Below are 27,066 nucleotides of genomic sequence, written 5' to 3' on the forward strand. Positions count from 1 at the left end.
TATGGTGCAGTGCTGGGTCGAGGGAGAGCGGTAGAGAAAATAAAAGTACCTAATGTTGTGTTGTATGTTTAGTCTAAAGCACATAAAGGCTTGATCGTCCGTTTCTAGGTTTGTTTCTCTAGTCAGGGGGAAGGTGTTACGAATGTAGACTCCAAGTCCGTGCATATGTCTGTCAGAGTCCTTACGGCAGAGTGGGAGATAGCCAGGCATGTTAAAGTAGTTAGAGGGGATAGAGGAGTGTAGGTTAGTCTCGCTTAGTGCTAAGATATCCGGGGTATTTGTTAGGAGAAATGCTTCAACATCAGCTAAATTAGTTCTAAGCCCACGGATGTTAGTGAATGCAAGCCTCAAGGGAGCATGCGAGTTGGATTTGTTTGTCCCTAGGCCTGGTTTAAGCTTATTTTTTTTATTGTACTGTCATGTTTTTAAAGAGTTTCAGTTAGGTGAAAGGTTATGCAGGGTATCAGACATGCAACACAAGTAGACCATAAGCTGACCTTTCTTCACCTAGGACTGTGGCCTCGGGGAAAGCCCATCGGGGATGAGTGCAGAGCCCCTTTCCATGCGCGATATGGCACTACAAACATCTCGATATTATACAACTGTTGATGGAGCAGCAGCTCTAGGCACTACCAAAGAGTTAGGCCTCCTGTACTACCAGTCGGAAACAGCAGCCAGGAACTGTCAATCCGGTACCCTCAGCCCATCAGAAGAAGATCACCCCAATCTAATTGCACAGGCATGTGTGGTACTTAAGCACTCCCAAGTGCCCAGTTATGAGGGGTGGGATGTGTCGGGAGTGGGGGAACGGCATTCAATTCCCTAGACAAGAAGCAAGATCTACCACTAAGTGTGTTGTCGATTCACTTGTGATAGTGTCTCTGCGCCTGACTAATAGGCAAAGAAGGAGTATGGAAGCCGGCGATAGACAGAGCCTATCTACTCCTTAAGCAATTTAGGTTTGCAGACCGGTAATTTGTTTGAGTCACCAGCTCTAGGAAGGTTGTCGTCTAAGACTGGAGAGGCCTCCCTCCCCTTTGGTTTAGTTTCAGACTTGTCCTTCTCCTAGACGGGTGATCTGGGAAGACCTACTGGGTCCATCAGCCCTGAGAGGGTTTTCTCCGCGCCTGGGTCCTACTCCAGGTATTTCTGCGACCCCGCGTGGTTAGTTAATGTTACAGTGTTAGTTTGTAGAGGTTATATATCTAATGAATAGTTACACTCCTCAAAGTGATTTAGGGGCGGGCAGTGGAAGCGGTTTGGGGGGGGGGGCTTGTTAGTAAAGCGTTAGTACGGATTAGGACTTTTACCTAAGGTTTTTCCATTTTTTTTTAACTTTATGTTAGTTTAGGTTCAGGATAACGTTATAGTTTGAGTAGGTATTAGGAAGTGAGCTAAGAAATTTTGCCCAGTCACTGTATATTTAGGTTTACGAAGGTTAAGGTGTAGGTGCAGTACACTAAGGGTGTAACTGGAGGTACATTTAAAGTTATGGTGTATTTCGTATGTATAATTAAGTAAATAGATATTTGGGCAAGTTTTCAGTAGATGCAAATAGAAGTTGTGTCAGTGTTTCTACTATTGAGGGGGGGGGTAATTTCAGTTTTCATTTAAGAGTCATAGAGAGTTTTGCATGACAGGGAGTATCGGATTTGGTTTAGTATTGTTTGTTGCAAAACCATCTAGGAAGAGGTGATTGTTATGTAATGAAGATCGCTTTGCATCCGAGTGCATACTTTGGCTGCTAAGTACCTAACTGAATAGGAATGAACTCTAATGCATGTCAGGGGTAGAAATGTATAGATGTTTAGTGAAGACTGTTAGGCGGTTAGTATGTGAAAGTTAGGAGCTTGAGGCTAAGGGTTCCACTACTAAGGCGTATGTATAATGTAGGGTTTTAGTGGCAGCTAGAGGGGGGCAGGTTGTTAGCTTTCAAGGGTCCGGGTTATTTACTATTTACAAATACAGTAAAGTTTCATTTGGATTTAGAGTTTACAGTATTGTTTTAGTTTGGGAGAAAAGAATAAAATCTTCCTTTCTTTCCCCCTATTTTGCATGCAGGTTAGACATAGGCAGTCGTCTTGGAGGTAAAGAGAAACAATTATTTCGTCGTGATCCGGAATTCATATTTTTAGGCAGTCATTAAGGTTGGGGATAAAACGTCGTATCTATTCAGGAAAAAATCCTAGTGCCGCAGCTAATATCACTGTAGATTTCAGTTACAGTTACAGTAACAGTTAATTACAAGCTATATTTTGTGGTTTGGTGGAGATATCAACGAGGCCTCTTTATTAATACAAGCGAGCAAAGGGTAATTGTACCTATTTACTATGCCTCCCTACAGGGCAGAGTTAGACACCAGGGTCGTTTTTTTAACGTGGAGAAAAGGTACAAAAATAAAAATTGTCTCAGTCGTGAAGGATTTCTCCTCCACCGAAAGAGAACAAGAAATGGAAGTGCAGCATCTGAAGAACAGATACTACACTTTGATCTTGTTTATATATTTTATTGCTTTTTAAAATTTTGTAAATACAAAAAAAAAAAAAAGAAGATTATCAAACAACAAAATTAGGCACAAGGCCCTACAAGAAATTGGGGAGGGGAAGGGTTCAGGGTCTTTGTGACTAAAGTGATTAAAAAGGTAATGAATGTAGACTTTGGAGTCTTACTCTGGACTGGCAACATTTACCAAAACACCTCATTCACTCTATGGATCTTAAAATAACTAATAAATCCCCAGCATTTAAGAATCAAAACCATATTTACAATTAATAAACAGTTGTCTGTGTGTTTGTGTATGCATTTTTTTTAATTATATTAATTTTGTGTGTGAGTGTGTGTGTGTGCATGAAAAAATGATCTTGACCAAAAGGCCAAGAACTTTTTATTAAGTATATTACTTAAATAAAGTTCTTCTCACTTCTACGGTATGGGTGTGTTCGTTCTCTATGGACTACAAAACAGTGTTGAGCAAAAAAAAAAGTAGTATTAGTAGCAGCAGCAGCGATAACATGGCGTAAACAGACGTTTTGTTTTTGTTGTTTATTTTTTATTCCAGATCGATTTTTTTTTTCAATTTAAAATCTGGTTATAAATAAAAAATTCTTACATGTTTAGTTAGAGCTATTTTGTTATCAACCATACAAATATTTTTAAAAATTGTGTAGTAATAAATTTTAAAATATTTTAACAAGCGAAAATGTGAAATATGATGTTTTGGTTCACGTGTACGAACGGTACAGCGGTACACACACTTCTAATTTTCGTCCCTAAAAAAATGTTTTCAGTGAATTATTATCGAATGGAAACTAATCTACCCGATTATTAAAAAAAATAATAAATAAATAAAAATAATCAATATTTTAATATTTGCTGGAGGTGCTCAGTTAAAAAATAACAACGGTAATTAAAAATCAAAATAGCATTAATTCAAAATTTTTAACAATTTGTCAGCTTTAGCAAAAACTTGTTTCTTTTTTTATATTTAAATAGAATTTAAATACTTGATATTTTTCCAAGCATCATGTTTTCTGTTAGAGGGACGTCACATGTTAAAATAACATTTATTTTTGTCTGTTTGTCATAATTCTTGCAAAGTTTCACAATGCAATTGTCTATAAAGGTAGAATCACATATTTTGGAGGGGTGGTCAGATGGGGAGGGGTAACAGAAGGTATTAATCTACAATAATACCAAAGAAATATTGCAATATATTCATTTTTAACCAATCCTAGATTTCGATTTTCAGTTTTTGGCATTACAACTAAACTTTCAATTCTCTAACTTCTTTTCTTTTAATGAATACATGGCATTTTTAAGCAATCGCAGCATATTTATGTGAATTTACTGCAGATTATTTGGAAACCATTCATTTCTGGAGATTTTCAGTAGCATATTCAGATTCCTTGCACAAATATACACTTATATGGCAAATTTCATTGCTTAGTCTTGTGTTTTACCAAAGATATAACATTTTTACTGAAAAAATAGTGCAAAAAATGTGACAACATGCATATGGTCTTAAAGAGGGGAAAATATCAAACACGCAGGGCATAAAAATAGTCATAACTTCCTTGATTTTAATTGGATTTAAAAAATTTAAAAAGATTCTTTCTTAGCTTATCAAGCTCTTTCTAAGCCATTTAAATTTTTTCATATGTATTGCTATATTAACTAACTAATTAAATAGTTTATTTTTAAGGCATAAATAAAAATATTGAAGTTTTGGTATTATTCATAGTCACAATAAGTTAGTTTGTTTTTTTTGATTCAAGCAAAATGTTATTTTGTTGTAAATAATGTTGTGGAAAGAAAACAAATTGACTAGGCAGACGTAAATGTTGATTAATCGGATTCAAGACTATTGATAAAAAAAACTTTGAAAAATAGACTGACTATTTTATATATTAGAAAAAATATTAATTGTATTTCAAAATGTATTTACTTACGTTAATATGTAGATTATGTCACATCGCACCAATTGTATTAAAATAGTATTTACTTACGTTCATGTTTCGATTATACTATATTCCATTAATTGTATTTCAAAAAGTATTTATTCATGTTCATCTTTCGATTATATTACGTTCCACCAATTGTATTTCAAACTGTATTTATTTATGTTCATGTTTCGATTATACTATATTCCACCAATTGTATTTCAAACTGTATTTAAGGTTACCATGATTGTCGTTTCTAAATATAGGATTCAAAATCCTGAAATGTTGGAAATTGTGTGTTTTTATGTCAATCCTTGTGGCCATGTCACTAGTAAGGTGCTGGAGATAAACGTTTTATCTGGTGTAACGTCTCCACGAGGAGGTGGTTAAGGACTTATTTCTCTGGATTCTCGGCACGCGTCGTCTAGACTCCTCGGAGGTTGTTACATAAATCTGGAATGCTGAAAGCGAATATCGAAGCGGCAGGCAGGAAGAAACACAAATAATTGTAGTCTATCTACAAAAGCTTAATTTTCACAAAATTATGTACAAAATGTTTTTACAATTCTCATTCAGATTTTGTAATTTCTTTTCAAAGTCTCAACTCTTTTCACAGACAGCGACCGACGGGTGGATGAGGTGGGGAGGGGTCACGTCTCTTCTCGGATTCAACAAGCAATCTGCTTTGAAACTCTCCACTCACTCTGATCTGAAAACTCTCTTCACAGACAGCGACAGACAGCGACAGACAGCGACAGACAGCGACAGACAGCGAAAGACGGATGGATGAGGTGGGGATGGGTCACGTCTCTTCTCAGATTCAACAAGCAATCTGCTTTGAAACTCTCCACTCACTCTGATCTGGCTAATTTTCGCACGACAGTCGTATATATAGTAAGGTATGTGGATGGGGGTGGAAATTCTCCCCGGCCAACAAGATTCCGCCACGAAATCTCCACGAAATCCTAAGCCCCAGGTCACTGGGTGGGCACCATTCCCACACCTGAAATCCTCTCATGATTTTCAAGGACAGATGTCAATTCTGACATCCGACCCTGGGTTCATTTAAGGCCAGACAAGGTTCTAAGTGAAATTTCCTGTTGTCAACTTTTAGCCGTAAAAATATATTTCTCTGGTTTTCAAACAATATCTATTTTGACATGAAATAAAATATGTATATTTATCTTAAATCCTTGGGTTATCTGGCGTCACCCAGGAATACAAAGCTACCTCAGCGTAGTTCTAACGCTCCTCAATGGGGGATTACGTTACATTGGGCTGACGTTATCCGCCTGATAGAGACCCGAACCTTGGATTAGCCAGTAAGGAGTCCTTCCTATCAGCAAAGTACTGGGGCTGCTATATTGCTATTTGGTGGATGCATTCTGGACCATGCATTTGTTTCTGGTGGGGCTTCTCGATGCAGCATTAGTGGGTAATTGTTACGGCTTTACCTTCTCATGTGCTACAAAAAAATGTTTTAATCTTTCTTTCTTTTTGTCTCTTACTTTCGCTCTCTACCCTGCTCTAACTAAGTCTGTCAACCTGTTCCACAAATCTCAAAACTTCATTATGAAATATCTCCAGAAAAAAATAGACGAATAAACCTAGAACCCCATGTTCCAATATAGACCCCTACTACCATATCTTCTTCTCCAACATACGGGGGTCTATGTTTCAACCTTTCAGAGGTTGAAACCAACTTGCAGGAGACTAAATCGGACATATTATTCCTTAGCGAAACTGGCATTGGACCGACGATTTCCCTAGATGAGTTCGTAATTAAAGGATACTCTAACTTAACATCAAAATCTGACCCCAAGATCGCCATCAGTATGGAATATGTGGCTACATTAAAGAGGGCTTTCCATATGGTAGGAACATCTCCAGAAACGACCCTAATTTTCATGTGTTTCCGAGTTGCACTTGTTTACACCACCGCATTTATATTTGCCCTCTGTCACCCCCACAATAGCAGAGTTACTATCTTTGAGCATATCTGGGAAAATTGACCACATCCTGTCTGCTCATCCGTTCGGCTAACATTCACATCTGTGGTGACTTCAATGTCTACAATGCGGAAGGGTTGGTCCACTCAAACAAGACAGATGATGTGGAGGGGGGGTCTGCCAAGATTTCTCAATTGCTTGTGACCTCACGCAGATCGTTCACAATCCCATCTGTGTGCCCGATACTAACGGTCAATATGCAAGCCTTCTAGACCTTTTTCTCAGAACTTGCCCTGAGCTATGTTAATTTTCCGTTCTGTCTCCTCTGAGATTTTCCAACAACTCGGTTGTATCAGTTAAAATAAAAACGAAATGTAATAAGTCCTCAGAGGTGCCTCGCCATCGTAGAGTATATCGATACTCTATGGTTGACTGGGATAGCTTCCGTATATTTATATCCGATCTACCCTTGTATTCCATGTTTAAGAAGAATGTGTCCTTTATAGTATCAGACGTGACGGAATGGTTAATTTTAGGTATAGGCCGATTCATACCATCCAAAAAATTCCAGCAAAAATTAAAAAGTTAGCCATGGTTCCCCCCCCAGAATGTGCTGCTGTCATTGCGCACAGAAATCACTTTTTCCATAGCAACCAACGTAATAGATGTACTGAGATTGAAGCAGCTTTCAGGACTGCCAGCAATAACTGTAAAAGAGTAATAAAAATGCAAGAGAGTTATATGCTCAGTCCGTTAAGTCCAAAGTAGATGAGCAGCGGCTTGGTTCCCACCAATTTTGGTAAATAGCAAACAGAATCCTGAACAAAAGCGTGTGTTCTATCCCAACCATAATCAAGGACCCTGATGTCATCTCGTCAGCATCAGACAAAGCCAAACTATTTGCCAAGATCTCTGTAGCTAATTCTACCCTTTATGACCAAGGCCATCAACTCTCCGTATTTCCCCCTGTAACAGACAACACCCTATTCGACATACAAATATCTGTACATGATTTCGCCAAGCTAATCAAGAACCTTGATTCCAGTGAAGTAACTTGCCCTGACGGCATTCCAATTATAATGTTAAAAAGCTTCAACCAGGACTTGCTCCCATATTACAAAACTGTTTAAGCGTTGTCTTTAGGAGAAGTGCCTCCCAACACCCTGGAAAACCTCATAAGAACTCAGGTGATAAATCATATCCCTCTCAATACAGATTAATGTCTCCTGTGCGTCCGGAGTAAGTTGCTGGAATTCATATTAAATAAAGAAGTGAACGACCTCAGCAGAAATAACCTTCTTAGTGACATGCAATATAGTTTCTGTTCTGCTAGATCTACAGTAGATGTGCTAACGGTTATATTTCATAGGATTATTGAATTTCTCGACAAATGCTTCCTTTCTAGTGCAATTGTTCTTGACATATCAAAGGCCTTTGATAGGGTATGGCACAGTAGCTTACTTCACAAGATTTCCAGCTACAGTATAAGTGGAAATGTCTTCTCAATCATTAAATGATGTCTCTTTAATAGGCTCATGAGAGTAGTGGTTGATGGGCAGAAATCAGAAGCTCACCGTATTGATGCTGGAGTCTCTCAGTGGTCCATCCTGGGCCCAACTCTCTTCCTGATCTACATCAATGATCTCCCAAAACACATACTTAGATCATTCGCTGACATTTATGCTGATGACACTACCATCTATGGCAATATATCAGAGGCCGTAAATGACCAAGTTATCTCTGATTCTCTCTCCTCTGATCTTGAGCGCGTGGTACAATGGAGGGAAGAAATGGCTGGTTACTTTTAATGCATCTGTTGCAATATTTTGTATGTGTAATAGGGTATGATCCCACACAGTCGGACGATTCTATTTATAAACGATGCTGCTAGGAACTGACAAATCGAATTAATTCACGTTCTGCTACCAACCAATCAGAAACCAGAATTGCTGCATAAATATTAAACCTTTTCTGTACCAATTTCACATGTGTTTTTTCCGTCTCTACACGGTAAGAATGTTTTGCTCTGTGGAACTGTATACTGCAAACAAGTCACCTCTCAAGACTTGTTTAGAACAACGAAACATCGGAAACTGTTCTGTCTACTGCAAACCAGTCACCTCTCAAGACTTGTTTAGAACAACGAAACATCGGAAACTGTTCTGTCTACTGCAAACCAGTCACCTCTCAAGACTTGTTTAGAACAACGAACCATCGGAAACTGTTCTGAAAGTAAACATGGCTTACACTTCTAGAGGTTATGCGCCCAGCGTGCGTCTTTATTTCGATGGATCCGAATCAAAATTTGAATTGTGGCAAGTTAAATTTCTAGGATATCTACGAATCCAAAAGCTACACAAAGTACTTCAAACACAACCTGAAAACAGAAACGACCCCGACTTCATTGAAAAGAACGCAACTGTCTTTGCGGAATTAATACAGTGTTTAGATGACCGAAGTCTATCACTGGTAATGAGAGAAGCGCTGGACGATGGCTGCAAAGCATTAAACATATTGAGAGAGAATTATTTATCTAAAGGAAAACCCAAAAGTATTTCTTTATACACTGAACTGACCTCTCTAAAACGAATGGAAGCCGAAACTATTACTAATTATATTATAAGAGCTGAAACGACTGCAAATTCTTTAAAAATGTCTGGTGAAGTGACAGTCTGTTAATTTCCATGGTCCTTAAGGGGTTACCGAGTGATTTCAAGCCATTTACGACCGTGATAATCCAGAAAAAAAACATGATTTTTAGCCAATTCAAGGAAGCACTCATAAGTTACGAAGAAACTGAAAAAAGTGATCACAGAACAAAACGAATCCACAAATATCATGAAATTTAAAAATACACACATAAAAACACCAAAATTAAATTATACCCATGCCAGGAATAAAAACCGCAACTTTGCCAAAAACAATTTTTCTCCTAAGAAAAGTACAAAAATGATTTGCTATAATTTTGGACGACCTAATCACAAGTTTCCAATGTAAATACAGGACTCAAAATGGCAACTCCATTAAAAATGTAGAGAGCTCTGTTAGCGAACATACATTTTTATTTTCGTGTACGTTTAATGCTTCAACAAACAATAATAATTTTCTTGTCGATTATGGGGCCACGGCACATGTGATTACAAAGGCATCTGATTTTATCAATTATTGAGCCCAACTTTAAGCCACAAAATCATTTTGTATAATTAGCTGACGGGAGTCGAGTAAATGATCTCGTTTTGAAAAGAGGCAATGCGAAAATCTCGCTAAAGAACAATAAAGTGAACTATGTTCTGTATTCTAGAAAACGCTCTTCTAATCCCAAAATTTAAACAAAATATATTTTCTGTACAAGCTGCCACAAAACAAGGTGCAAATATAAACTTTAGCCCCAATAAATAAAAACTGGTATACCCGAATGGAACTGTATTCGACATTAAAGAAAATGGAAGACTATATTATTTAAATAGCGTAGTCGCATCGAAAACCGCCTGCCATGATCTACAGACATGGTATCAAATTCTTGGACACTGCAATATTCCTGATATCAAAAAATTGCCGACTGTAGTTGATGGAATGCGAATACAAACATCAAAAAACTTCAACTGCAACGTCTGTACGCAAGGGAAAATGACAAACTATCAAAGCAAGATACCAGACAAAAAGGCCAAAAAATCCTATCAATGGTGCATTGTGACTTGAACGGTCCCGTGGAACCGATGGCCAGAGAACATTATAGATATGTGTTGAATTTCGTAGATGACCATTCAGGTTTAATAATGGTTTACTTTTTAAAGAACAAATCTGATACCCTGCTAGCAACTAAAAAATATCTAGCCGACATGGCTCCCTACGGTGAAGTCAAGTGTATTCTCTCTGACAACGGTACGGAATTCACCAATAAAGACTTTGAACATTTACTAATTAACCATCATATCAGGCATGAAACATCAACTTCTCGATCGCCACACTAAAACGGGACCGCTGAACGTGCGTGGCGGACATGTTTGGAATGACAAAATGCCCACTCATTGAATCAAAACTCCCTAAAAACCTCTGGATGTACGCACTTATGGCGGCAGCCTATATACGCAACAGATGCTTTAACAAAACGCTATCTAAAACTCCATATGAATCTTTCTGTCGTAAAAAAACAAATTTAAGCAGAATGCATATATTTGGTTCAACTTGCTTCGCATATATAAATTAAAAGGGTAAATTGAATATTAAAGCCGACAGAGATATATTTCTTGGATACGATAAAAACAGTCCACCCAATTTAGTATTTTTCCCCGAAAAAAATAAAATAAAAAGAATCCGATGTGTAAAATTCACAGACACGTTTAATTTTACAGACGAAACCCCGTCATATAAAGAGGATGAAATTATATTCCTTTAAATAATTAAAACAAATGAAGACAATAGAAATGACGGAGATAAGAGTGTCCATGATGATGATGATGATGATGATGATGATGATGATGATGATGAAGTCGAAAGATACCCCAAAAGAAATAGGTGACCCGATTTTTTTTGTGGTCGACAATATAAAATATTATCAAATCGACTATTGCTATTCAATGGAAAATGCGCCAAAAAGCTTTAAGGAAGCAATTAATTCAGAACATTGTTATGAATAGAAAATTGCCATGAAAAAAGAAATAGATGCCTTAACCGAAAATGATACCTATACGGTAGTGCCTCTCCCAAAAGATAAACATGTTATTTCTCCAAGATGGGTCTTTACAAAAAAAAGACTACAACATCAGGCGTAGAACAGTACAAAGCTAGATTTGTTGCTAAAGGGTACTCTCAGATTTACGGTATAGAATATTTTTCTACGTTTTCACCGACCACAAACCTAACGACAATCAGAATTTTACTGCAAATCACATCACAATATGACCTAAACACCCATCAAATGGACGTAAAAAATGCTCATTTGAATGCCCCAATAGACTGTGAAATTTATATTACCCCTCCAGAGGGATTTATAATGAAAAATAAAAATAGCGCGCGGCGACTTAACAAGTCATTATATGGTCTAAAGCAAAGAGCTCAGTGTTGGAATATAGTATTTCATGATTATATTATTAAACAAAAATTTAGACAATGTGCTGTAGACCCCTGTTTATATACCCAACACAAAGACGATAAACTACTGATTCTGGTTTTGTAGGTCGATGATATTTTAATCGCATCAAATTGTGACATAATGTTAACCGATGTAAAGAACAAATTAAGTAAAAGATTCAAAATGACCGATCTTGGCAAAATATCCTGGTTTCTGGGGATAGAATTTACTCAAAGTAAAGGACTTGTTACGATGACTCAATCGAGATACATCGACAAAATACTATTAAACTTTGGAATGGAAGTGTGCAAGAAACGCTTTACACCGGTCGAAAATGATATTAATAAAAATATACACACAGAATCTGAAATTATAAATGACAAAGAATACCGCGAAACTATAGGTAGTTTTATATATTTAATGACTGCAACCAGTCCCGATATATGCTATACAGTAACAAAACTGTCACAAAAATTATCACGAAGGATTTAAACAGAGCTAAACAAGTCCTGCGTTATTTAAAAGGAACTAAAGATTAGAAGTTAGTATTTAGAAAATCAAGAAATCCCCTAAAATTAGAAGGTTTTTCGGATTCAGACTAGGGAAACGACGAAGATCGCAAGAGTATATCTGGATATTGTTTCAGACTCTCAGAAAATGGGTCTATTATTTCATGGAAATCTAAAAAGCAACAGATTGTATCTCTCTCTAAGTGTGAAGCAGAATTTATCGCGATCACACACACGACCCAGGAAGCACTCTACCTTAAAAATATCCTGAAGGCTATTTTAGAGCCAGAATTGATTACAAGCCCCGTAGTAATTAATTGTGATAATCAAGCCAGTATAGTCTTAGCACAGAACACGATAATCAACCAAAGATCTAATCATATAGATATAAAATACCATTTCATAAAAAACGAGGTGAAGAAGGAATCCATTATTTTGAATTACATATCATCAGAACAAAATATCGCTGATGTATTTTTACAGTTACAGCGTTTTTTTCTCAAAACTTGTTGGGGGATTCGACTGAATAATTTTTTTCACGGCCCTGTATGTATATAGATTTCTAATATATCAAAAAAAATATATAGTCCTGGACAAGACGTTAAACTGTATCCATTTTATTTGTATTAACACTTTAACCTACTAATGCGTAGCTAATACTTTTGCTGAAAAAAATAAAATAAAATAAAAAACTCTTTGTAATTTTCCTTTTCGACAAAATACTTTTTGCGTGCTTATTTAAAGGCGCGCAGAAATTACAATTGACTTTTATTTTTTTTTTGTTCACATTAGTTTTCTTTCTTATTTTTCAAAAATGCCCTATTTTTTCCATTGTTTTCATTAACAAAAAAAAAACACTCTTTAAACGGCACATATTGCATGTCTGTTTATTTTTATGTATATTTATTTATATGTATGCGTTTTTCTTTTCTTTTCTTTTCTTTTTTTTCACAAAACTGCATAATCAAATTTAAGAAATGGCTTCTTTTTTCACATACTCACCCCTTTTTAAGGTTAAAATACCTTCCATTTCTTTTCTTTCCCTTCTCTGTACACATATATCTGTTTTGACATTTGAACACAATTAAAAATGACGTCTTTTTACAAGCTAAAATTCTAAGATACAAATGATTTCTAATTTTTGTTATGTATAATTGAATATAAAAATATATATTTATTTTTGAGCAGAGCGAACATAAGGGACTTCCCCATTATAAAAAAATAGGGAGGATGTTGCAATATTTTGGATGTGTAATGGGGTATGATCCCACACAGTCGGACGATTCTATTTATAAACGATGCTGCTAGGAACTGACGAATCGAATTAATTCACATTCTGCTACCAACCAATCAGAAACCAGAATTGCTGCATAAATATTAAACTTTTCTGTACCAATTTCACATGTGTTTTTTTCGTCTCGACACGGTAAGAATGTTTTGCTCTGTGGAACGGTCTACTGCAAACAAGTCACCTCTCAGGACTTGTGTGTAACAACGAACCATCGGAAACTGTTCTGTCTACTGCAAACCAGTCACCTCTCAAGACTTGTTTAGAACAACGAACCATCTGAAACTGTTCTGAAAGTAAACATGGCTTACACTTCTAGAGCATCTAAAACCAAGCTTCTCTCTTTACATCATCAACGCTTTGGCCCCTATCTGGCATCAATTGAAATGGATGCCGCTCGTCTTGGGGAGGCTCCATGTTTTGACAAGCTTCTCGGCTTGACCTTTACTCCTGAACTGAAATGGAACACGTACATCAAAATCAAATCTGTTGCCAAGTTCGCTGGAAAAAATGGTGGGATCCCTCTCCCACTCCAGTAGCTATCTCACTGCTGATGCAATTCTCTATTTATATAAGAGCCAGGTACGTCCACGAATGGAATACTGTTGCTACAACTGGGCAGGAACTGCTAGAAGCAGCTTATCCTGTCTTGAAAGAGTTCAAAATAGACTTCGTAGCTTAATGGGGAATGCGCGTTTCTCTCCCCTGCAACCTCTTTCTCACAGAAGAGACGTTGCCAGCCTGTCTTTGTTTTATCGTTATTTCTATGGCAAAGTGTTCGTCTCAGCTCCAATCTCTGGTCCCCCCCCCTCGCCGTCACGAAAAACTCTCGTCCTCTGAAACCACTATCAATAATTTCCCCTCGCTTGATCCGTGCCTAAATCAAAACGTAGATTCTATGAAAGCGCTTCTTTCTTAGAACTGCATGCCTGTCGAACTCTCTTCCATTTGCCTGCTTCCCAGCTGATTACAACTTGGTTTTCTTCAAGTCCAATATAAACAAGTTCTTGATGAACCGCCCCCTTAAGTAATCCAATTTACCAAATTTCCATTATTAACGATTACTACAATATTATGCCATTGACTACTGTACACTCTATAACCCTTATCCTCGAGTGGCCCCCGGGCTTTGATAAGTGGTTACCTCTGTGTAAAAAAATATCACGTTCCACAAGTTGTATTTCAAAAAGTATTTATTCATATTCATATTTCGATTATGTCACGTTTTACCAATTGTATTTCAAATTGTAATTACTCATGTTCCCATTTCCGTTATGTTACATTCCACTAATTGTATTCCAAATAGTATTTACTTATTTCGATTACGGTACGTTCTACCAATTGTATTTCAAATAGTATTTTTTTACGTTCATGTTGTGATTATATCATATTCAATCAATTGTATTTGAAATAGTATTTACTTACGTTTGTTTCGATAATATTATATTCAACTAACTCTATTTCAAATAGTATTTTTTACATTCATATTTCGATTATATTTTGTTTTGTTTTACATTTTAATTCCTATTAATAGTAGAACTACGTTTTATTTTATTGTCTACAGATTCGGCGTAACAGAAGAAATGATGGAACCAGTTTTGGAGACGGAAACTCTGAAGGATCTCATTGCGAATAAGCGACTATTCTACACAAATCTATATGAGCTTCATGACCTTTCTAAACCCAAACACTATGAGGTTTGTTATAGACATGCATCTATATTTTCGCTCATATACATATACATAGATGCAAATATATATGTTATATATATTTATTATTCATATATACTTATAGCTCAGGCGGTAGTGGATCTCTGCTATTTAAAAAAATTACTTTGTGTGTGTGTGTGTGTGTTTGTTTGTGTGTGTGTGTGTGTGTGTGTGTGTGTGTGTGTGTGTGTGTGTGTGTGTGTGTGTGTGTGTGCGCGCGAGTTCCTTCCTCATAGATTCCGAAACGGCTGAAACTTTCTTTTGTAAATTTCTTATAAAGCTAATTTATGTCTGGCAGTGTTTTAGACATGTTTTGTAGAGAAATTCATTCGATAATTTTTAGAAATCGAAAGAATTCGATCTTAATTATTGTTTATCTGTAAGAGTTAAAAAAAAAGAATAATTTTTACATGATTATATTTTACGTTACACCAGCGAAGGGGGATAATAAAATTTCAGCAAATCATTTCTTCTTAAAAACAGATTTATTGTAATCTGGAGATATAGCTTTGTGGTAGAGTATTCGACTGTAAATCAAATGTTCCCTGTGTACTGCACTTTTCATTTATATCATTAATGAGTTCAATTTAGTATAAAAAGAAGAATACCATTTAAAATCGCCGCAAATCATTTCGTTTGCATATTTTTAAGTTATCATTAATCAGAAGTGACTTTTCCAGGGCATTCATCGTCAAGCCCAAATATCAGCTGACGTGATACTGTAAACAAACACAGACTAAATCTAATGAACGATATTATCATTAATATTTTTTTACTTTTGTATTTGTTTTGCGAATTAGTACACCGGTAAAATTATTCCTCTTAATATATAATATTCAATAATGGATTGATTCAAAAATACATACATACGCAATATGCATAAATTAAAACATAATGTTTAAGCGTACTGTACAACCGGGCAACGCCAGGCTCCCAGCTATTTATCAAATAAGCAAAGATTACAGATAACAAAAAAAAAACATTTCATTATTTTAAAATACTTATTTCGAACAAATTCATATTTAATCTAGGAAAAAGTATTTAAAAAGCCTAAAGACAACGAAGAAAGTATGGTTTCAGTATTTTAAAATAGTTATTCCGAGGAATATTATAATTACCTCAGTTTTCAAGGAATTCTCAATAAAAGAGAGAAATAAGACAACAAAAAATAACGAATAATTTCAGCATTTGAACATACTATTCATCAGATTTACTCTTTCCTTCTTAGAAACAATGGTGTCTTATTGTTCTTTTAATGAAAACCTCGCTGTGCGACAATTGTAGTTTTCATCAGCTAATATGAAAAGTAATACTTTGTATTGCGCAATATTTGCATTTCTTTCATGTTGATTTTTAAGTAACCGACCACTTAAAAAAAATACGATGTCATTAATTTTGGTGAAGAAAATAGAAATTACATTTTTAGTCACCAAACTGAAAGAACGCATATACATTATACTAGAATACCGCCCGATTTTTCCCCGATCGTAAGATACGCTTAAATATGATATTTTAATGCATGCAGATTTCGTTTTTATTCTTAGAGAATCAAGTTGCTATTAATTATTATATTGTTCCCAATATATAGTAGTGGCGTGACTCTGTCATAAAATACACTTAAATATATTCATTTAGGTTTTGTCTTTTTTTTTATTTTAGAGACACATTTTATTAACCGTTATATTGTACTTGTTATAAAGTAGTGATTTCAGATGTAAAAAAAAATACTGTGCTATTAGCTAGAATCAAAACCAAAACACAGTTCCAGCCTTAGTTGTTAAGTGTAAAAAGTCAGCTAAATATGACGTCATAGTTTGAGACTGTAACAAAATTTCAGCTGTTAATATGATACTAGATGAAATGCTTCCTGTTCGTACGTAGATGTAAACACAAAAATATGTTTTGTGCATATCCTATTTTGTAACAGAATTAGCTCAGTTTAGGATTTCTCCTTCTCGGAAAGACTCCAGAACTAACGGCTTTATAATATTCAATAATTCTTCATAAATATTTAATCTTTCTTTTGTGGTTATGTTCGTATGAAAATTCTCGTTTTAAATAGAAAATCTGATGCTGGCTTATATTCAGCACATTTCATTTTAACAATGATTTAATATCATGAATGTATTTTTTCGATTTTCCACATTTACATTATTTCTTTTACATTCTTTATTTACCTAATGCTTCATAAAGAAAAAAAGATGACAACTTCATTAACTTCTAGAACTAAGATCGGAAATACGTTTTCATTGCTACCGCTCTGAATTAACACACATAAATTATATGACATATTTTCAATTCACATGTACATGCAAACAAAAAAACAAGTTTACAAGTGAACTTTCCATTGTGGGTTATACATGTAAGTACAAACTTTAAGAAAACGTTTTCTACGGGATAAAAACAAACGCTTATTAATGCAGAAAAAATAATAAATATTAATTTTAGTTAGCATTCTTTTATATCTTTCTGGCAACGTCGAGAAACAGTCACTGTTAGTATATATATATATATATATATATATATATATATATATATATATATATATATATATATATATATATATATATATTAAAGGAAGTGTTAAGGAGGCTATCACAATACAAAGGATGAAATGTCGATGTTAGAGAAGGAAGACAAAAACTCTCTCTTTCTGTCTGTCTGCCTTTCTCTCTCTCTCTCTCTCTCTCTATATATATATATATATATATATATATATATATATATATATATACCCACACACATACACACATATATATATGTACACACATATATATATACATATGTGTGTGTGTGTGTGTGTGTGTGTGTGTGTGTGTGTGTGTGTGTGTGTGTGTGTGTGTGTGTGTTAAATGTCCACGTATGCTTCTAGGATAGAGATTTAATTTTATGAGAGTTTTTTGAAGCATGAAAAACGATGTTACTTTTGTATTTAATATTTTTATTATTTTTATATGAATATATATATAAATATATATATATATATATATATATATATAAGGGAATGATTTTTATATCAATAATAAGGCTTACCTTAAAAGTCAAACTTCTACAGTGATATACTGCATGAGACATTGTTCCATAATATATTTAAAAGAAAGTCGTTTTTGCAAATGGTGGTTGTTTCAAATCTCTTTGAACCGAGTGGAAACAGGGTTGCAGAAAACATCTCAGCACTAAATGGATTGATGTTGATATTTTATATATATTCACAGTTAACTGTCGTGTATTTTTTATTTTAAATTTTCTTTATTTTTATTATCAGCATTACTTACTATTTTTTGTTTTTTTTCTATCACACTAATTGATTAAATATAAAATAGTAACATTACTATAAAATGAAATAAAGAAAATAATTTTTTAAATACCTAATTCATAGTTTACTGTGATTATTCATAAAATAACTTAACTCCATTTACTGCTGAGATATTTCCCACGATCTGTTACCATTCGAATTCCAAGTTCACATAATCCAAAAGGATTTTAAACAACCACCATTTGACAAAAAGGAACTTTTTCTCTAGGTATATTATAGAACAAGGTTACAGATATTATATGATTGTGTAGAAGATTTAATTTTTAAATAAGCCTTATTATTGATATAAAAATGAACAAGTTAATAATAATAATAGATAATAAATTAATCTTTTAAAAATACTTAAAAGAGGCTGGCAGTTGAGAAATATTTATTAACTGATGTTTAATACCAATGGTTAATCAAATCGGAGGTATCTGAATTATTCAAGAAGGGCCCCCACTTTATTTGCATCCCTTTTTGTTGTGGTGTTAGTTGCTGAATATTTGACGAGGAAGACACAGTAACGATTAAATAAATATGCATTAACAAAAATACATAACATGGGTAATTGAGCAGTATCATTGTTCGCTGCTGGACTAGTATTGACGACCATACTATCCGCGTGTCTGTCTCTGACTCCTCTCGTAAAACGGTTCTTGTTACCCGGAAGTTACATCAAGAATGAAAGTAATGTCATGGAATAGTTCATTATTCCAAGTAGTAGGACTTTTACACCTAAATTAAACTAAAACAAAATGAGCCTACATTATGCTAACCGATAAAAAAACAATAGATATTCCTCTGGTTGGAGTAAAGAAATATTTTTTGCACGAAACCGAGTCCTAAAGATGACGTTAACTACATCCAATAGAGTGGCCAAAAAGTATGAGCCTTTTGAATGTGTCTTTTAATGCCTAAATCTGATGTGTCAACTCAGATTCCGATTTTATGACATGTTTTAAATAGAATTTTTCCTGTGCACAAAATAAATATATTAATAAATCTATAGCTGCTGATGAATTCCCAATTGGAGATATGACTGCTGTTTTCAAAAATTAGTAATATTTCCTTACTTTCTATATCTTCTAAATATATTCTTACCCGAAATGATAGTGTCTATCAGGGTCTTGTCTATCTATTAAATCGTGACTTTTATAGACTATTAATTTACAAAGGAAAAATTCACAAAATAAATAATTGCTTTAATATATGAAGATATCAATAATAGAAGCAAAGAACCCTTTATCAAAATAACTGAAATTTAAAATTCATAATAGCTTATGTAACTTATTGCTAAAGAATTAAGGCAAACCGAATCAAAGGAACATTTATTAAACAATTATTTGATTATTCACTTGAACATAAGGAAATATTTTTCTTCCGGGTATTTTGAATCATAAAAACTTGGAACATTCTGTGGTACATCATCGGTTTATTTTTAGTAATCCATATAAATAGCAATACTAATTATTGTGATCTTGACTATTACGTTGCAAGGTCTTATTCTCTTGAATGTTGGTGACATTTTTATCCATAAAAACATTCGTTCAGACTAAATCTCAGATATCGAGGCCATAAACCTGCCATATGAGGAGTAGATTGAAATTTTTTAACGTGTTCAAATGGTTTTATATTTTGGTCTTTTTTTCCAAGCTCACTGACATTTTTCCTATTATACATAATAACTAAGGTGGAAACGGAGAGTGTCTTACATAACTTAACCTCTTGGGGGCTGATTATTGTTCTAAATCAAAAGGAAACATTTGAAGAATTGTATGCAGAAAATCAACATTTTAACGTAATGTTTAAGGTCGAGCATTTATATTATTATTATTAGTAGTAGTAGTAGTAGTAGTAGTAGTAGTAGTAGTAGTAGTAGTAGTAGTATATACAATTTATTGAACAAAATTTAATATTTCACGAAAAACGTGAGGGAAATACGGGTTTGTGAATTTTCCTAATAGTATCAGTACGTTAATAACTACAACAAATACGAATGAACTTGAAGTAGGTATAGTTGATTTTTTAGTCCGTAAAATAACCCAATAGCTGAATCGCACATACAAGTTATAAAATGCACTATCATTTCTTTCTAGATATCACATTAGGTCTTTCTTTTTCCCCATTTGTGCAGTTTGAGAATTGAGGAGTGGTACTAATTTTCGCTTACTACATTTTTATTTTTTTAATTAAAAACCATTGTGTGTGTGTTTTTTGGGTTTTTTTTTTTTTAGATATGTGCACCACTGGCGTTATTCAAGCTTGATGATGACGGTCAGTTGCTTCCAATTGCTATCCAGCTTAATCAAGAAAAAGGACCTGACAACCCAGTAAGTAAAGACAACCACAAAAACTAATAAAATGTTTGCTATTATGTGTGTGTCGGGTTTTAGAAGATTAAAATAGAAAAAAGTAAATATAAACAAGATGAAACGAAATAATGTAAACCTTTAATATTTCTTTATCAATAATCAAACGACTTTGTCACAGTAAATTTTAGATATAAAATCATTACAAATATGAATAATGAATAGATATGTTACAAGCTTCTGGGCTTGACCGTTACTCCTGATCTTAAATGGAACACGGACATCAAATCTGTTGCCAAGGCCGCTGGAAAAATGGTCGGATCCTTCTATCGAACCAGTAGATATTTCACTGCTGATGCATTCTCTATCTATATAAGAGCCAGGTACGTCCAAGGATGGAATACTGTTGCCACATCTGGGCAGGAGCTGCTAGAAAGGACTTGTCCTGCCTTGATATAGTTCAAAATAGACTTTGTAGCCTCCTAGGAGATGTCCTTTTCTCTTCCCTGCAACCTCTATCTCACAGAAGAGATGTTGCGAGTTTGTCTCTGCTGTATCGTTATTTTCATGGAAAGTGTTCGACTGAGCTTCAATCTATGGTCCCCCTCGCCAAACTTTCACAAGTAACACCCGTCTAGCTGAAAACACTTTCAATAATTCCCCCCACTCTTTATCTATGCCTAAACCTAAACGTAGATTCCATGAACAAAGTTTCTTTCTTTGAACTGCACGCCTGTGGAATTGTCTTCCGTTTTCCTGCTTTCCAGCTGACTACAATATGGTTGTCTTCAAGTCCAACGTAAACAAGTTTTTGATGAGCCGTACCACTTGTTCATAAATTTACCGAAAATTATTAACGATTACTATATTGTCCAATTGACTATTGTACACTTTTAACTTGTATCCTTCAGTGGTCTCTGGGCCTTGATAAGTGGCTATGCCTATGTAAAAAAAAAAGAACTTCATGGAGAAAAAATATTTACCTTCTCATCTCTGTTAGATTTTTCAGGTAAATATGCTTTAAGAAAACACATATGTTTCTTTGTTCAAATCTACTCCTGCGGCTTCACATGATCACTGAATGAAGTCTATATTTTACGATCATTTGTAAACACCCATATCATTTCATAGTATTGTCTTGAATTGGAAGGTACTCTACATTTCGGATTTTAGCAAGAAGCGTCTCATCTATACACACCTTATTACTTATTACATTAATTCTCAAACAGTATTAATTTACAAGGAGTGACGATTTTCGAAGTAAATTAAAGTAATTTAATTCATACAAAACACTCACCTTTTAAATTCTCGCCATTACAAAATATAAAATTAACAAATTTAGATTCACCAATCATGCCAACATCTAGTCTTTCAAATCGTAATCGATTTTCTCAAAATCATTAACACCTGCTGCTTTCCAATTACATTTGTCTTAACATTAAATCATGTATTTCAGTTACAACAACTCCTTTAAATCACAATAACTTAACCTCTACGATTAACTAATATATCTCTAATTGATATTTCTTCAGTACATTTAATCGCTAAATAAGCGATTTGACATAAAAAGAAACACAGAGTATGCCTTTTTCATGAATTGCCCGAAGCAGTTATTCATTTTAATATTTTAGTATTGTTAATATTGCTAATATCTGTACTAGTAGTACTGTTTTGATTTTGTACATTTTTCTTATTAATAGCGGTATTATGAATTTTGCTGTTATTTATCTGTGTATAAATATAGATAACATCATTATCATTAATTCTGGTTAGGGCTTCTTTCAATGATTTAACAGCAATAAAAAAAAAAAGAAAAAAAATTTAATAGAAAATTTCAACTTTGTTATCTCACTTTATTAGAACTCTTCAAATCAAAAATAGGAATCCACTTTCTCCCACATCGGACATCATTCAATTCAGATGTAAAAAGACTGAAACTAACATTATATGCATTCTATTAATTCATGAATAAAAAAAATATATATATATATGATGAATATTTAGAATTTCATTTATTTAAAAAAAAAAATCTTAATGATCTAAGTACTCATCATGGAACGAAGAGGTTATATTCCGAAAATCAAGTAAATTGATCAAGTATTTTTTTTTATTGAAGAAAATCAAATATTATGATTTTAAGAGATTACAGTTTTTGGCAGGCATTGATATGGCGAAATAGAAATAGTTTTGTTAGTAGAACAAAGTTGTCTGTCCTTGAAAAAATAATACCTATTATTGGAAATTTATCAATGTTGCTGGGTCTTTAAATACTGAAAAGTTGTCTCCATTTGGCTCTTATTTATCAGTGTTATAAGCAACTTAAAGTTGCCTCCCTTTGTTAAGACATGAGTGTATTTTTAGGATTGGGTCACTTGGAGTTATCTCCTCTTTCAATAGAAAAGAGGCTTTTTTCTATTGAAATTACTATGTAGTTATTGTGTTCTAAACTTTTTTCCTAGTTCATTTAATGTTTGAAAACTATTTCAATAAATAAGTTATGCGTATATTCCGTTTTTTTTTCTCAACCTCGTTAATAACTTGACACACTGAATCAACATATATTCATATATGGTCCTGAATATGACCTAAAACTATATCCAATGGTGAGGCCCCACCTTGCGGGCCTTGGGGAGTGTGGAGCCACTCTTTAATTGCCATTGCTCCCAGGTCCACTCTGACCCGGAGTGGTAGTACCTGTGAGGGTCCCAACTATGGGTTAAATAGAATCCGACTTAAAAAAAACAAATATACTCCATTAAAAATCGTTCCTCAAAATAACTAGATTCGGCATTACATAACCTGAAAAAGGTTGATATGCTGTAAAAAAAAACAACAAACCAAGATATTCATATCTCCTGCCATAGGTTCGCTAATACTGCTTTAGATACTTTTATTTTCTGACTTGAGTACCGGAATAGTATTGCAAGCACTTTCTTAAAGTTTCATGGATTTTTATTCACTCGTTCCTTAACTATTTAAAAAAATGTAAACTCGTCAATAATTTGATACACAGTGTATATACACGTATGAAGATATAAAGTTAACACAGAACACACTAGGTAACATACAAATATCTGTGTATGAGGTCGCCAAGCTAATCAAGAACCTTGATTCCAGTAAAGCAACTGGCCCTGACGGCATCCCAATTATAGTGTTAAAAAAGCTTCAACCAAAACTTGCTTCCATACTTACGAAACTGTTTAAACTTTGCCTTAAGGAGAAGTGCTTTCCGACTCCCTGGAAAACCTCATCAGTATGCCCTGTATTTAAGAATTCAGGTGATAAGTCATCTCTCTCTCAGTACAGACCAATAAGCCTCCTGGGTGTTATGAGTAAGTTGCTGGAATCCATATTAAATAGAGAAATAGTAAACCACCTCAGCAGAAACAATCTTCTTAGTGACACACAATATGGTTTCCGTTCTGCAAGATCTACCTCAGATGTGCTAACGGTTATATCTCACAGGATTAGTGAATCTCTTGACAAAGGCTTCCTTTCTAGGGCAATTACTCTTGACATATCAAAGGCCTTCGACAAGGTATGGCATAAGGGCCTACTTCACAAGATTTCCAGCTACGGTATAACTGGAAATGTTTTCTCAATCATTGAGTCATTTCTCTCCGATAGGCTCATAAGAGTAGTGGTCGATGGACAAAAATCAGAGGCCTGCAGTATTAATGCTGGAGTCCCTCAAAGGTCAATCCTGGGCCCAACTCTCTTCCTGATCTACATAAATGACCTCCCTAAACACATACTTAAATCATTCGTTGACATCTATGCTGATGACACGACCATCTACGGCAATACATCAAAGGATGTAAATAACAAAGTCAGTTCTCTCTGATTCTCTCTCCTCTGATCTCGAGCGCATGGTTCAGTGGAGGAAGTCGTGGCTGGTTACCTTTAATGCATCTAAAACCAAACTCTTATCCTTACATCATCAACCCTCTGATCCCCATCTGGCATCAATTGAAATGGATGTCTCTCGTCTGGGAGAGGCCCCGTGTTTTGACAAGCTTTTGGGTTTGTCCTTTACTCCTGATCTGAAATGGAACACGTACATCAAGTCTGTTGACAAGGTCGCTGGAGAGATGGTGGGGTCCTTTTACTGCTCCAGAAGATATCTCACTACTGATGCAATTCTCTATCTATATAAAAGCCAAATGCGTCCAAGGATGGAATACTGCTGCCATATCTGGGCAGGAGCTGCTAAAAACAGCCTATCCTGCCTTGACAGAGTACAAAATAGATTTCGTGGCTTAGTGGGGCATGCCCTTTTCTCTACTCTGCAACCTCTCTCCCACAGAAAAGACGTTGCGAGCCTATCTTTGTTTTATCGTTATTTCCATGGCAGGTGCTAGTCTGAACTCCAATCTCTGGGCCCCCTCGCCAGTCTTTCACAATAAACACCCGTCTAGCTGAATCCACTGTGAAAAATTTCCCCCACTCTTTATCTGTGCCTAAATCAAAACGTAGATTCCATGAACAAAGCTTATTTCTTAGAACTGCACGCCTGTGGAACTCTGTTCCGTCTGCCTGCTTCCAACCTGACAACAACTTGGATGTCTTCAAGTCCAACGTTAACAAATTCCTAACGAACCGCCCCTTTAAGTAAATACTTCATCAAATCTCCACACTAACGTACTGTACTTGCAATAACCCTTACCTATGAGTGGCTTCCGGGCCTTGATAAGTGGTGACCACTGTGTAAAAAAAAAATTATGAACAGTACATAGGGCCCGAGCGAAGTCGTGTTGAAATGCTATATATATATATATATATATATATATATATATATATATATATATATTCTCGCAAAATCAAAACAACAGAATATTAAATAAGAATATCATATGGTGTATTTCTTTATGTGTTACAATGGTTTTGTAAAAAAATATTGGACAAGTGTAAACATTATATTATTTAAAAGTATTACAAAAATAGCGACTCTTCAGACCCTAAAATACATTTGTCATATATATATATATATATATATATATATATATATATATATATATAAATGTATTCACAGTCCCTATTTATAGGGAACAGGCAGTTTTAACTCATCTCGCTCATCCTCATATATATATATATATATATATATATATATATATATATATATATATATATATATATATATACATAATGAGGATGAGTTAAAACTGCCTGTTCCCTATAAATAGGGACTGTGAATACATTTATATATATATATATATATATATGACAAATGTATTTTAGGGTCTGAAGAGTCGCTATTTGTGTAATACTTTTAAATAATATATATATATATATATATATATATATATATATATATATATATATGATTAGTTTTTTTGGAAGAAGAATTCCAGCAGAGTGCTCAATTAAAAGGAAAATCCAAATTTTAAGAGCGTACTTATATTTTGTGTACAGAAAGTTGTTAGTTGAGACAGGTCATTGGTACCGTCGGTTTCAAGCCCGATAATAAGGCCCGTTTAAGGTATCCTTATCGAGCTCTCTTCAGCCAATATTCGTCTCTGACGAATATTGGCTGAAGAGAGCTCGATAAGGATACCTTAAACGGGCCTTATTATCGGGCTTGAAACCGACGGTACCAATGACCTGTCTCAACTAACAACTTTCTGTACACAAAATATATATATATATATATATATATAAAATCAAATAAAAATTACGATTACATTTACCAAAATGATCCAAGATGGTAAAATTAAAGTATATCATACATATTAAAGAATTAATATTTATGATGAAATCTCAACCAGATGTAAAAGCTCGATAAAACCAAATAGGAGATAGAGCTTATAATAGGAGCGAACAGTTAATAAAACATGTTAAAAACACTTTGAAAAAGAGTTAAAAACATATTTAATCTGAAAAGGAAGCACTTAATAAGTGGATAGTCCTTAATCCGCGGAGTTTCGAAGAAATACTTTCCCTCTCATCAGAGGGTAGGAATTAGCAAAATGCGGGATCGGATTTTGCATACAAAAGTATTTGATGAAACTGAAAGTAAGTTAAAGATCTTACTTGATAACAAAAAGTGAAGCAGAGGGAATATGGCGAAGAAAACGGTGATTTCACGCGAATGGATAGTCTTGTGAAAGGTAAAGTATCCAATGACGGTAAAATCAAAGAATGTAAATTCAAGAAAGTTAATTAAATTTACATTCGCACAAGTAAAATCCAAGGAAATCGCGTAATTGAAAGAAGATCCAAAATAATCCAAAAGGCAGAAATCCGTGGAATAATTCACAAATATGTACAAGGAAAAGGGGAAAAAAATTCCAATAATATTAATAAAAGAAAAATAAGATATGCGTTTAACACGGCTGCCGAGACAAAGTGTAATTAAGAAAAATCAGTGAAGAAGCGAAAAAAAGAAATTCTTCAGGAATATTTCAACATTGTACAAAACTTTTTCATATACCCACACAGATATAGTTCTATTTTCAACCACTGTCAATAATTTTCCTTACTCTTTATCTGTGCCT

At 34.4% G+C, this 27,066-nt stretch overlaps 1 protein-coding gene across 2 annotated transcripts in view; it reads left to right on the forward strand.

Annotated features, from left to right (window-relative positions):
• LOC145277603 (arachidonate 12-lipoxygenase, 12R-type-like) overlaps window positions 1-27,066 on the forward strand; it is a 135,909-nt gene that overhangs the window by 59,823 nt on the left and 49,020 nt on the right. For both annotated transcript variants that reach the window (XM_080129122.1, XM_080129123.1), the window contains exons 7-8: window positions 14,821-14,953; window positions 20,498-20,593. In XM_080129122.1, coding sequence (XP_079985248.1) covers window positions 14,821-14,953; window positions 20,498-20,593 — 229 coding nt within the window. The remainder of the gene's footprint in view (window positions 1-14,820; window positions 14,954-20,497; window positions 20,594-27,066) is intronic.

Source organism: Euprymna scolopes, chromosome 6 (genome assembly GCF_053919585.1).
Source record: "Euprymna scolopes isolate OS-2025 chromosome 6, ASM5391958v1, whole genome shotgun sequence".
NCBI classification, from domain to species: domain Eukaryota; kingdom Metazoa; phylum Mollusca; class Cephalopoda; order Sepiida; family Sepiolidae; genus Euprymna; species Euprymna scolopes.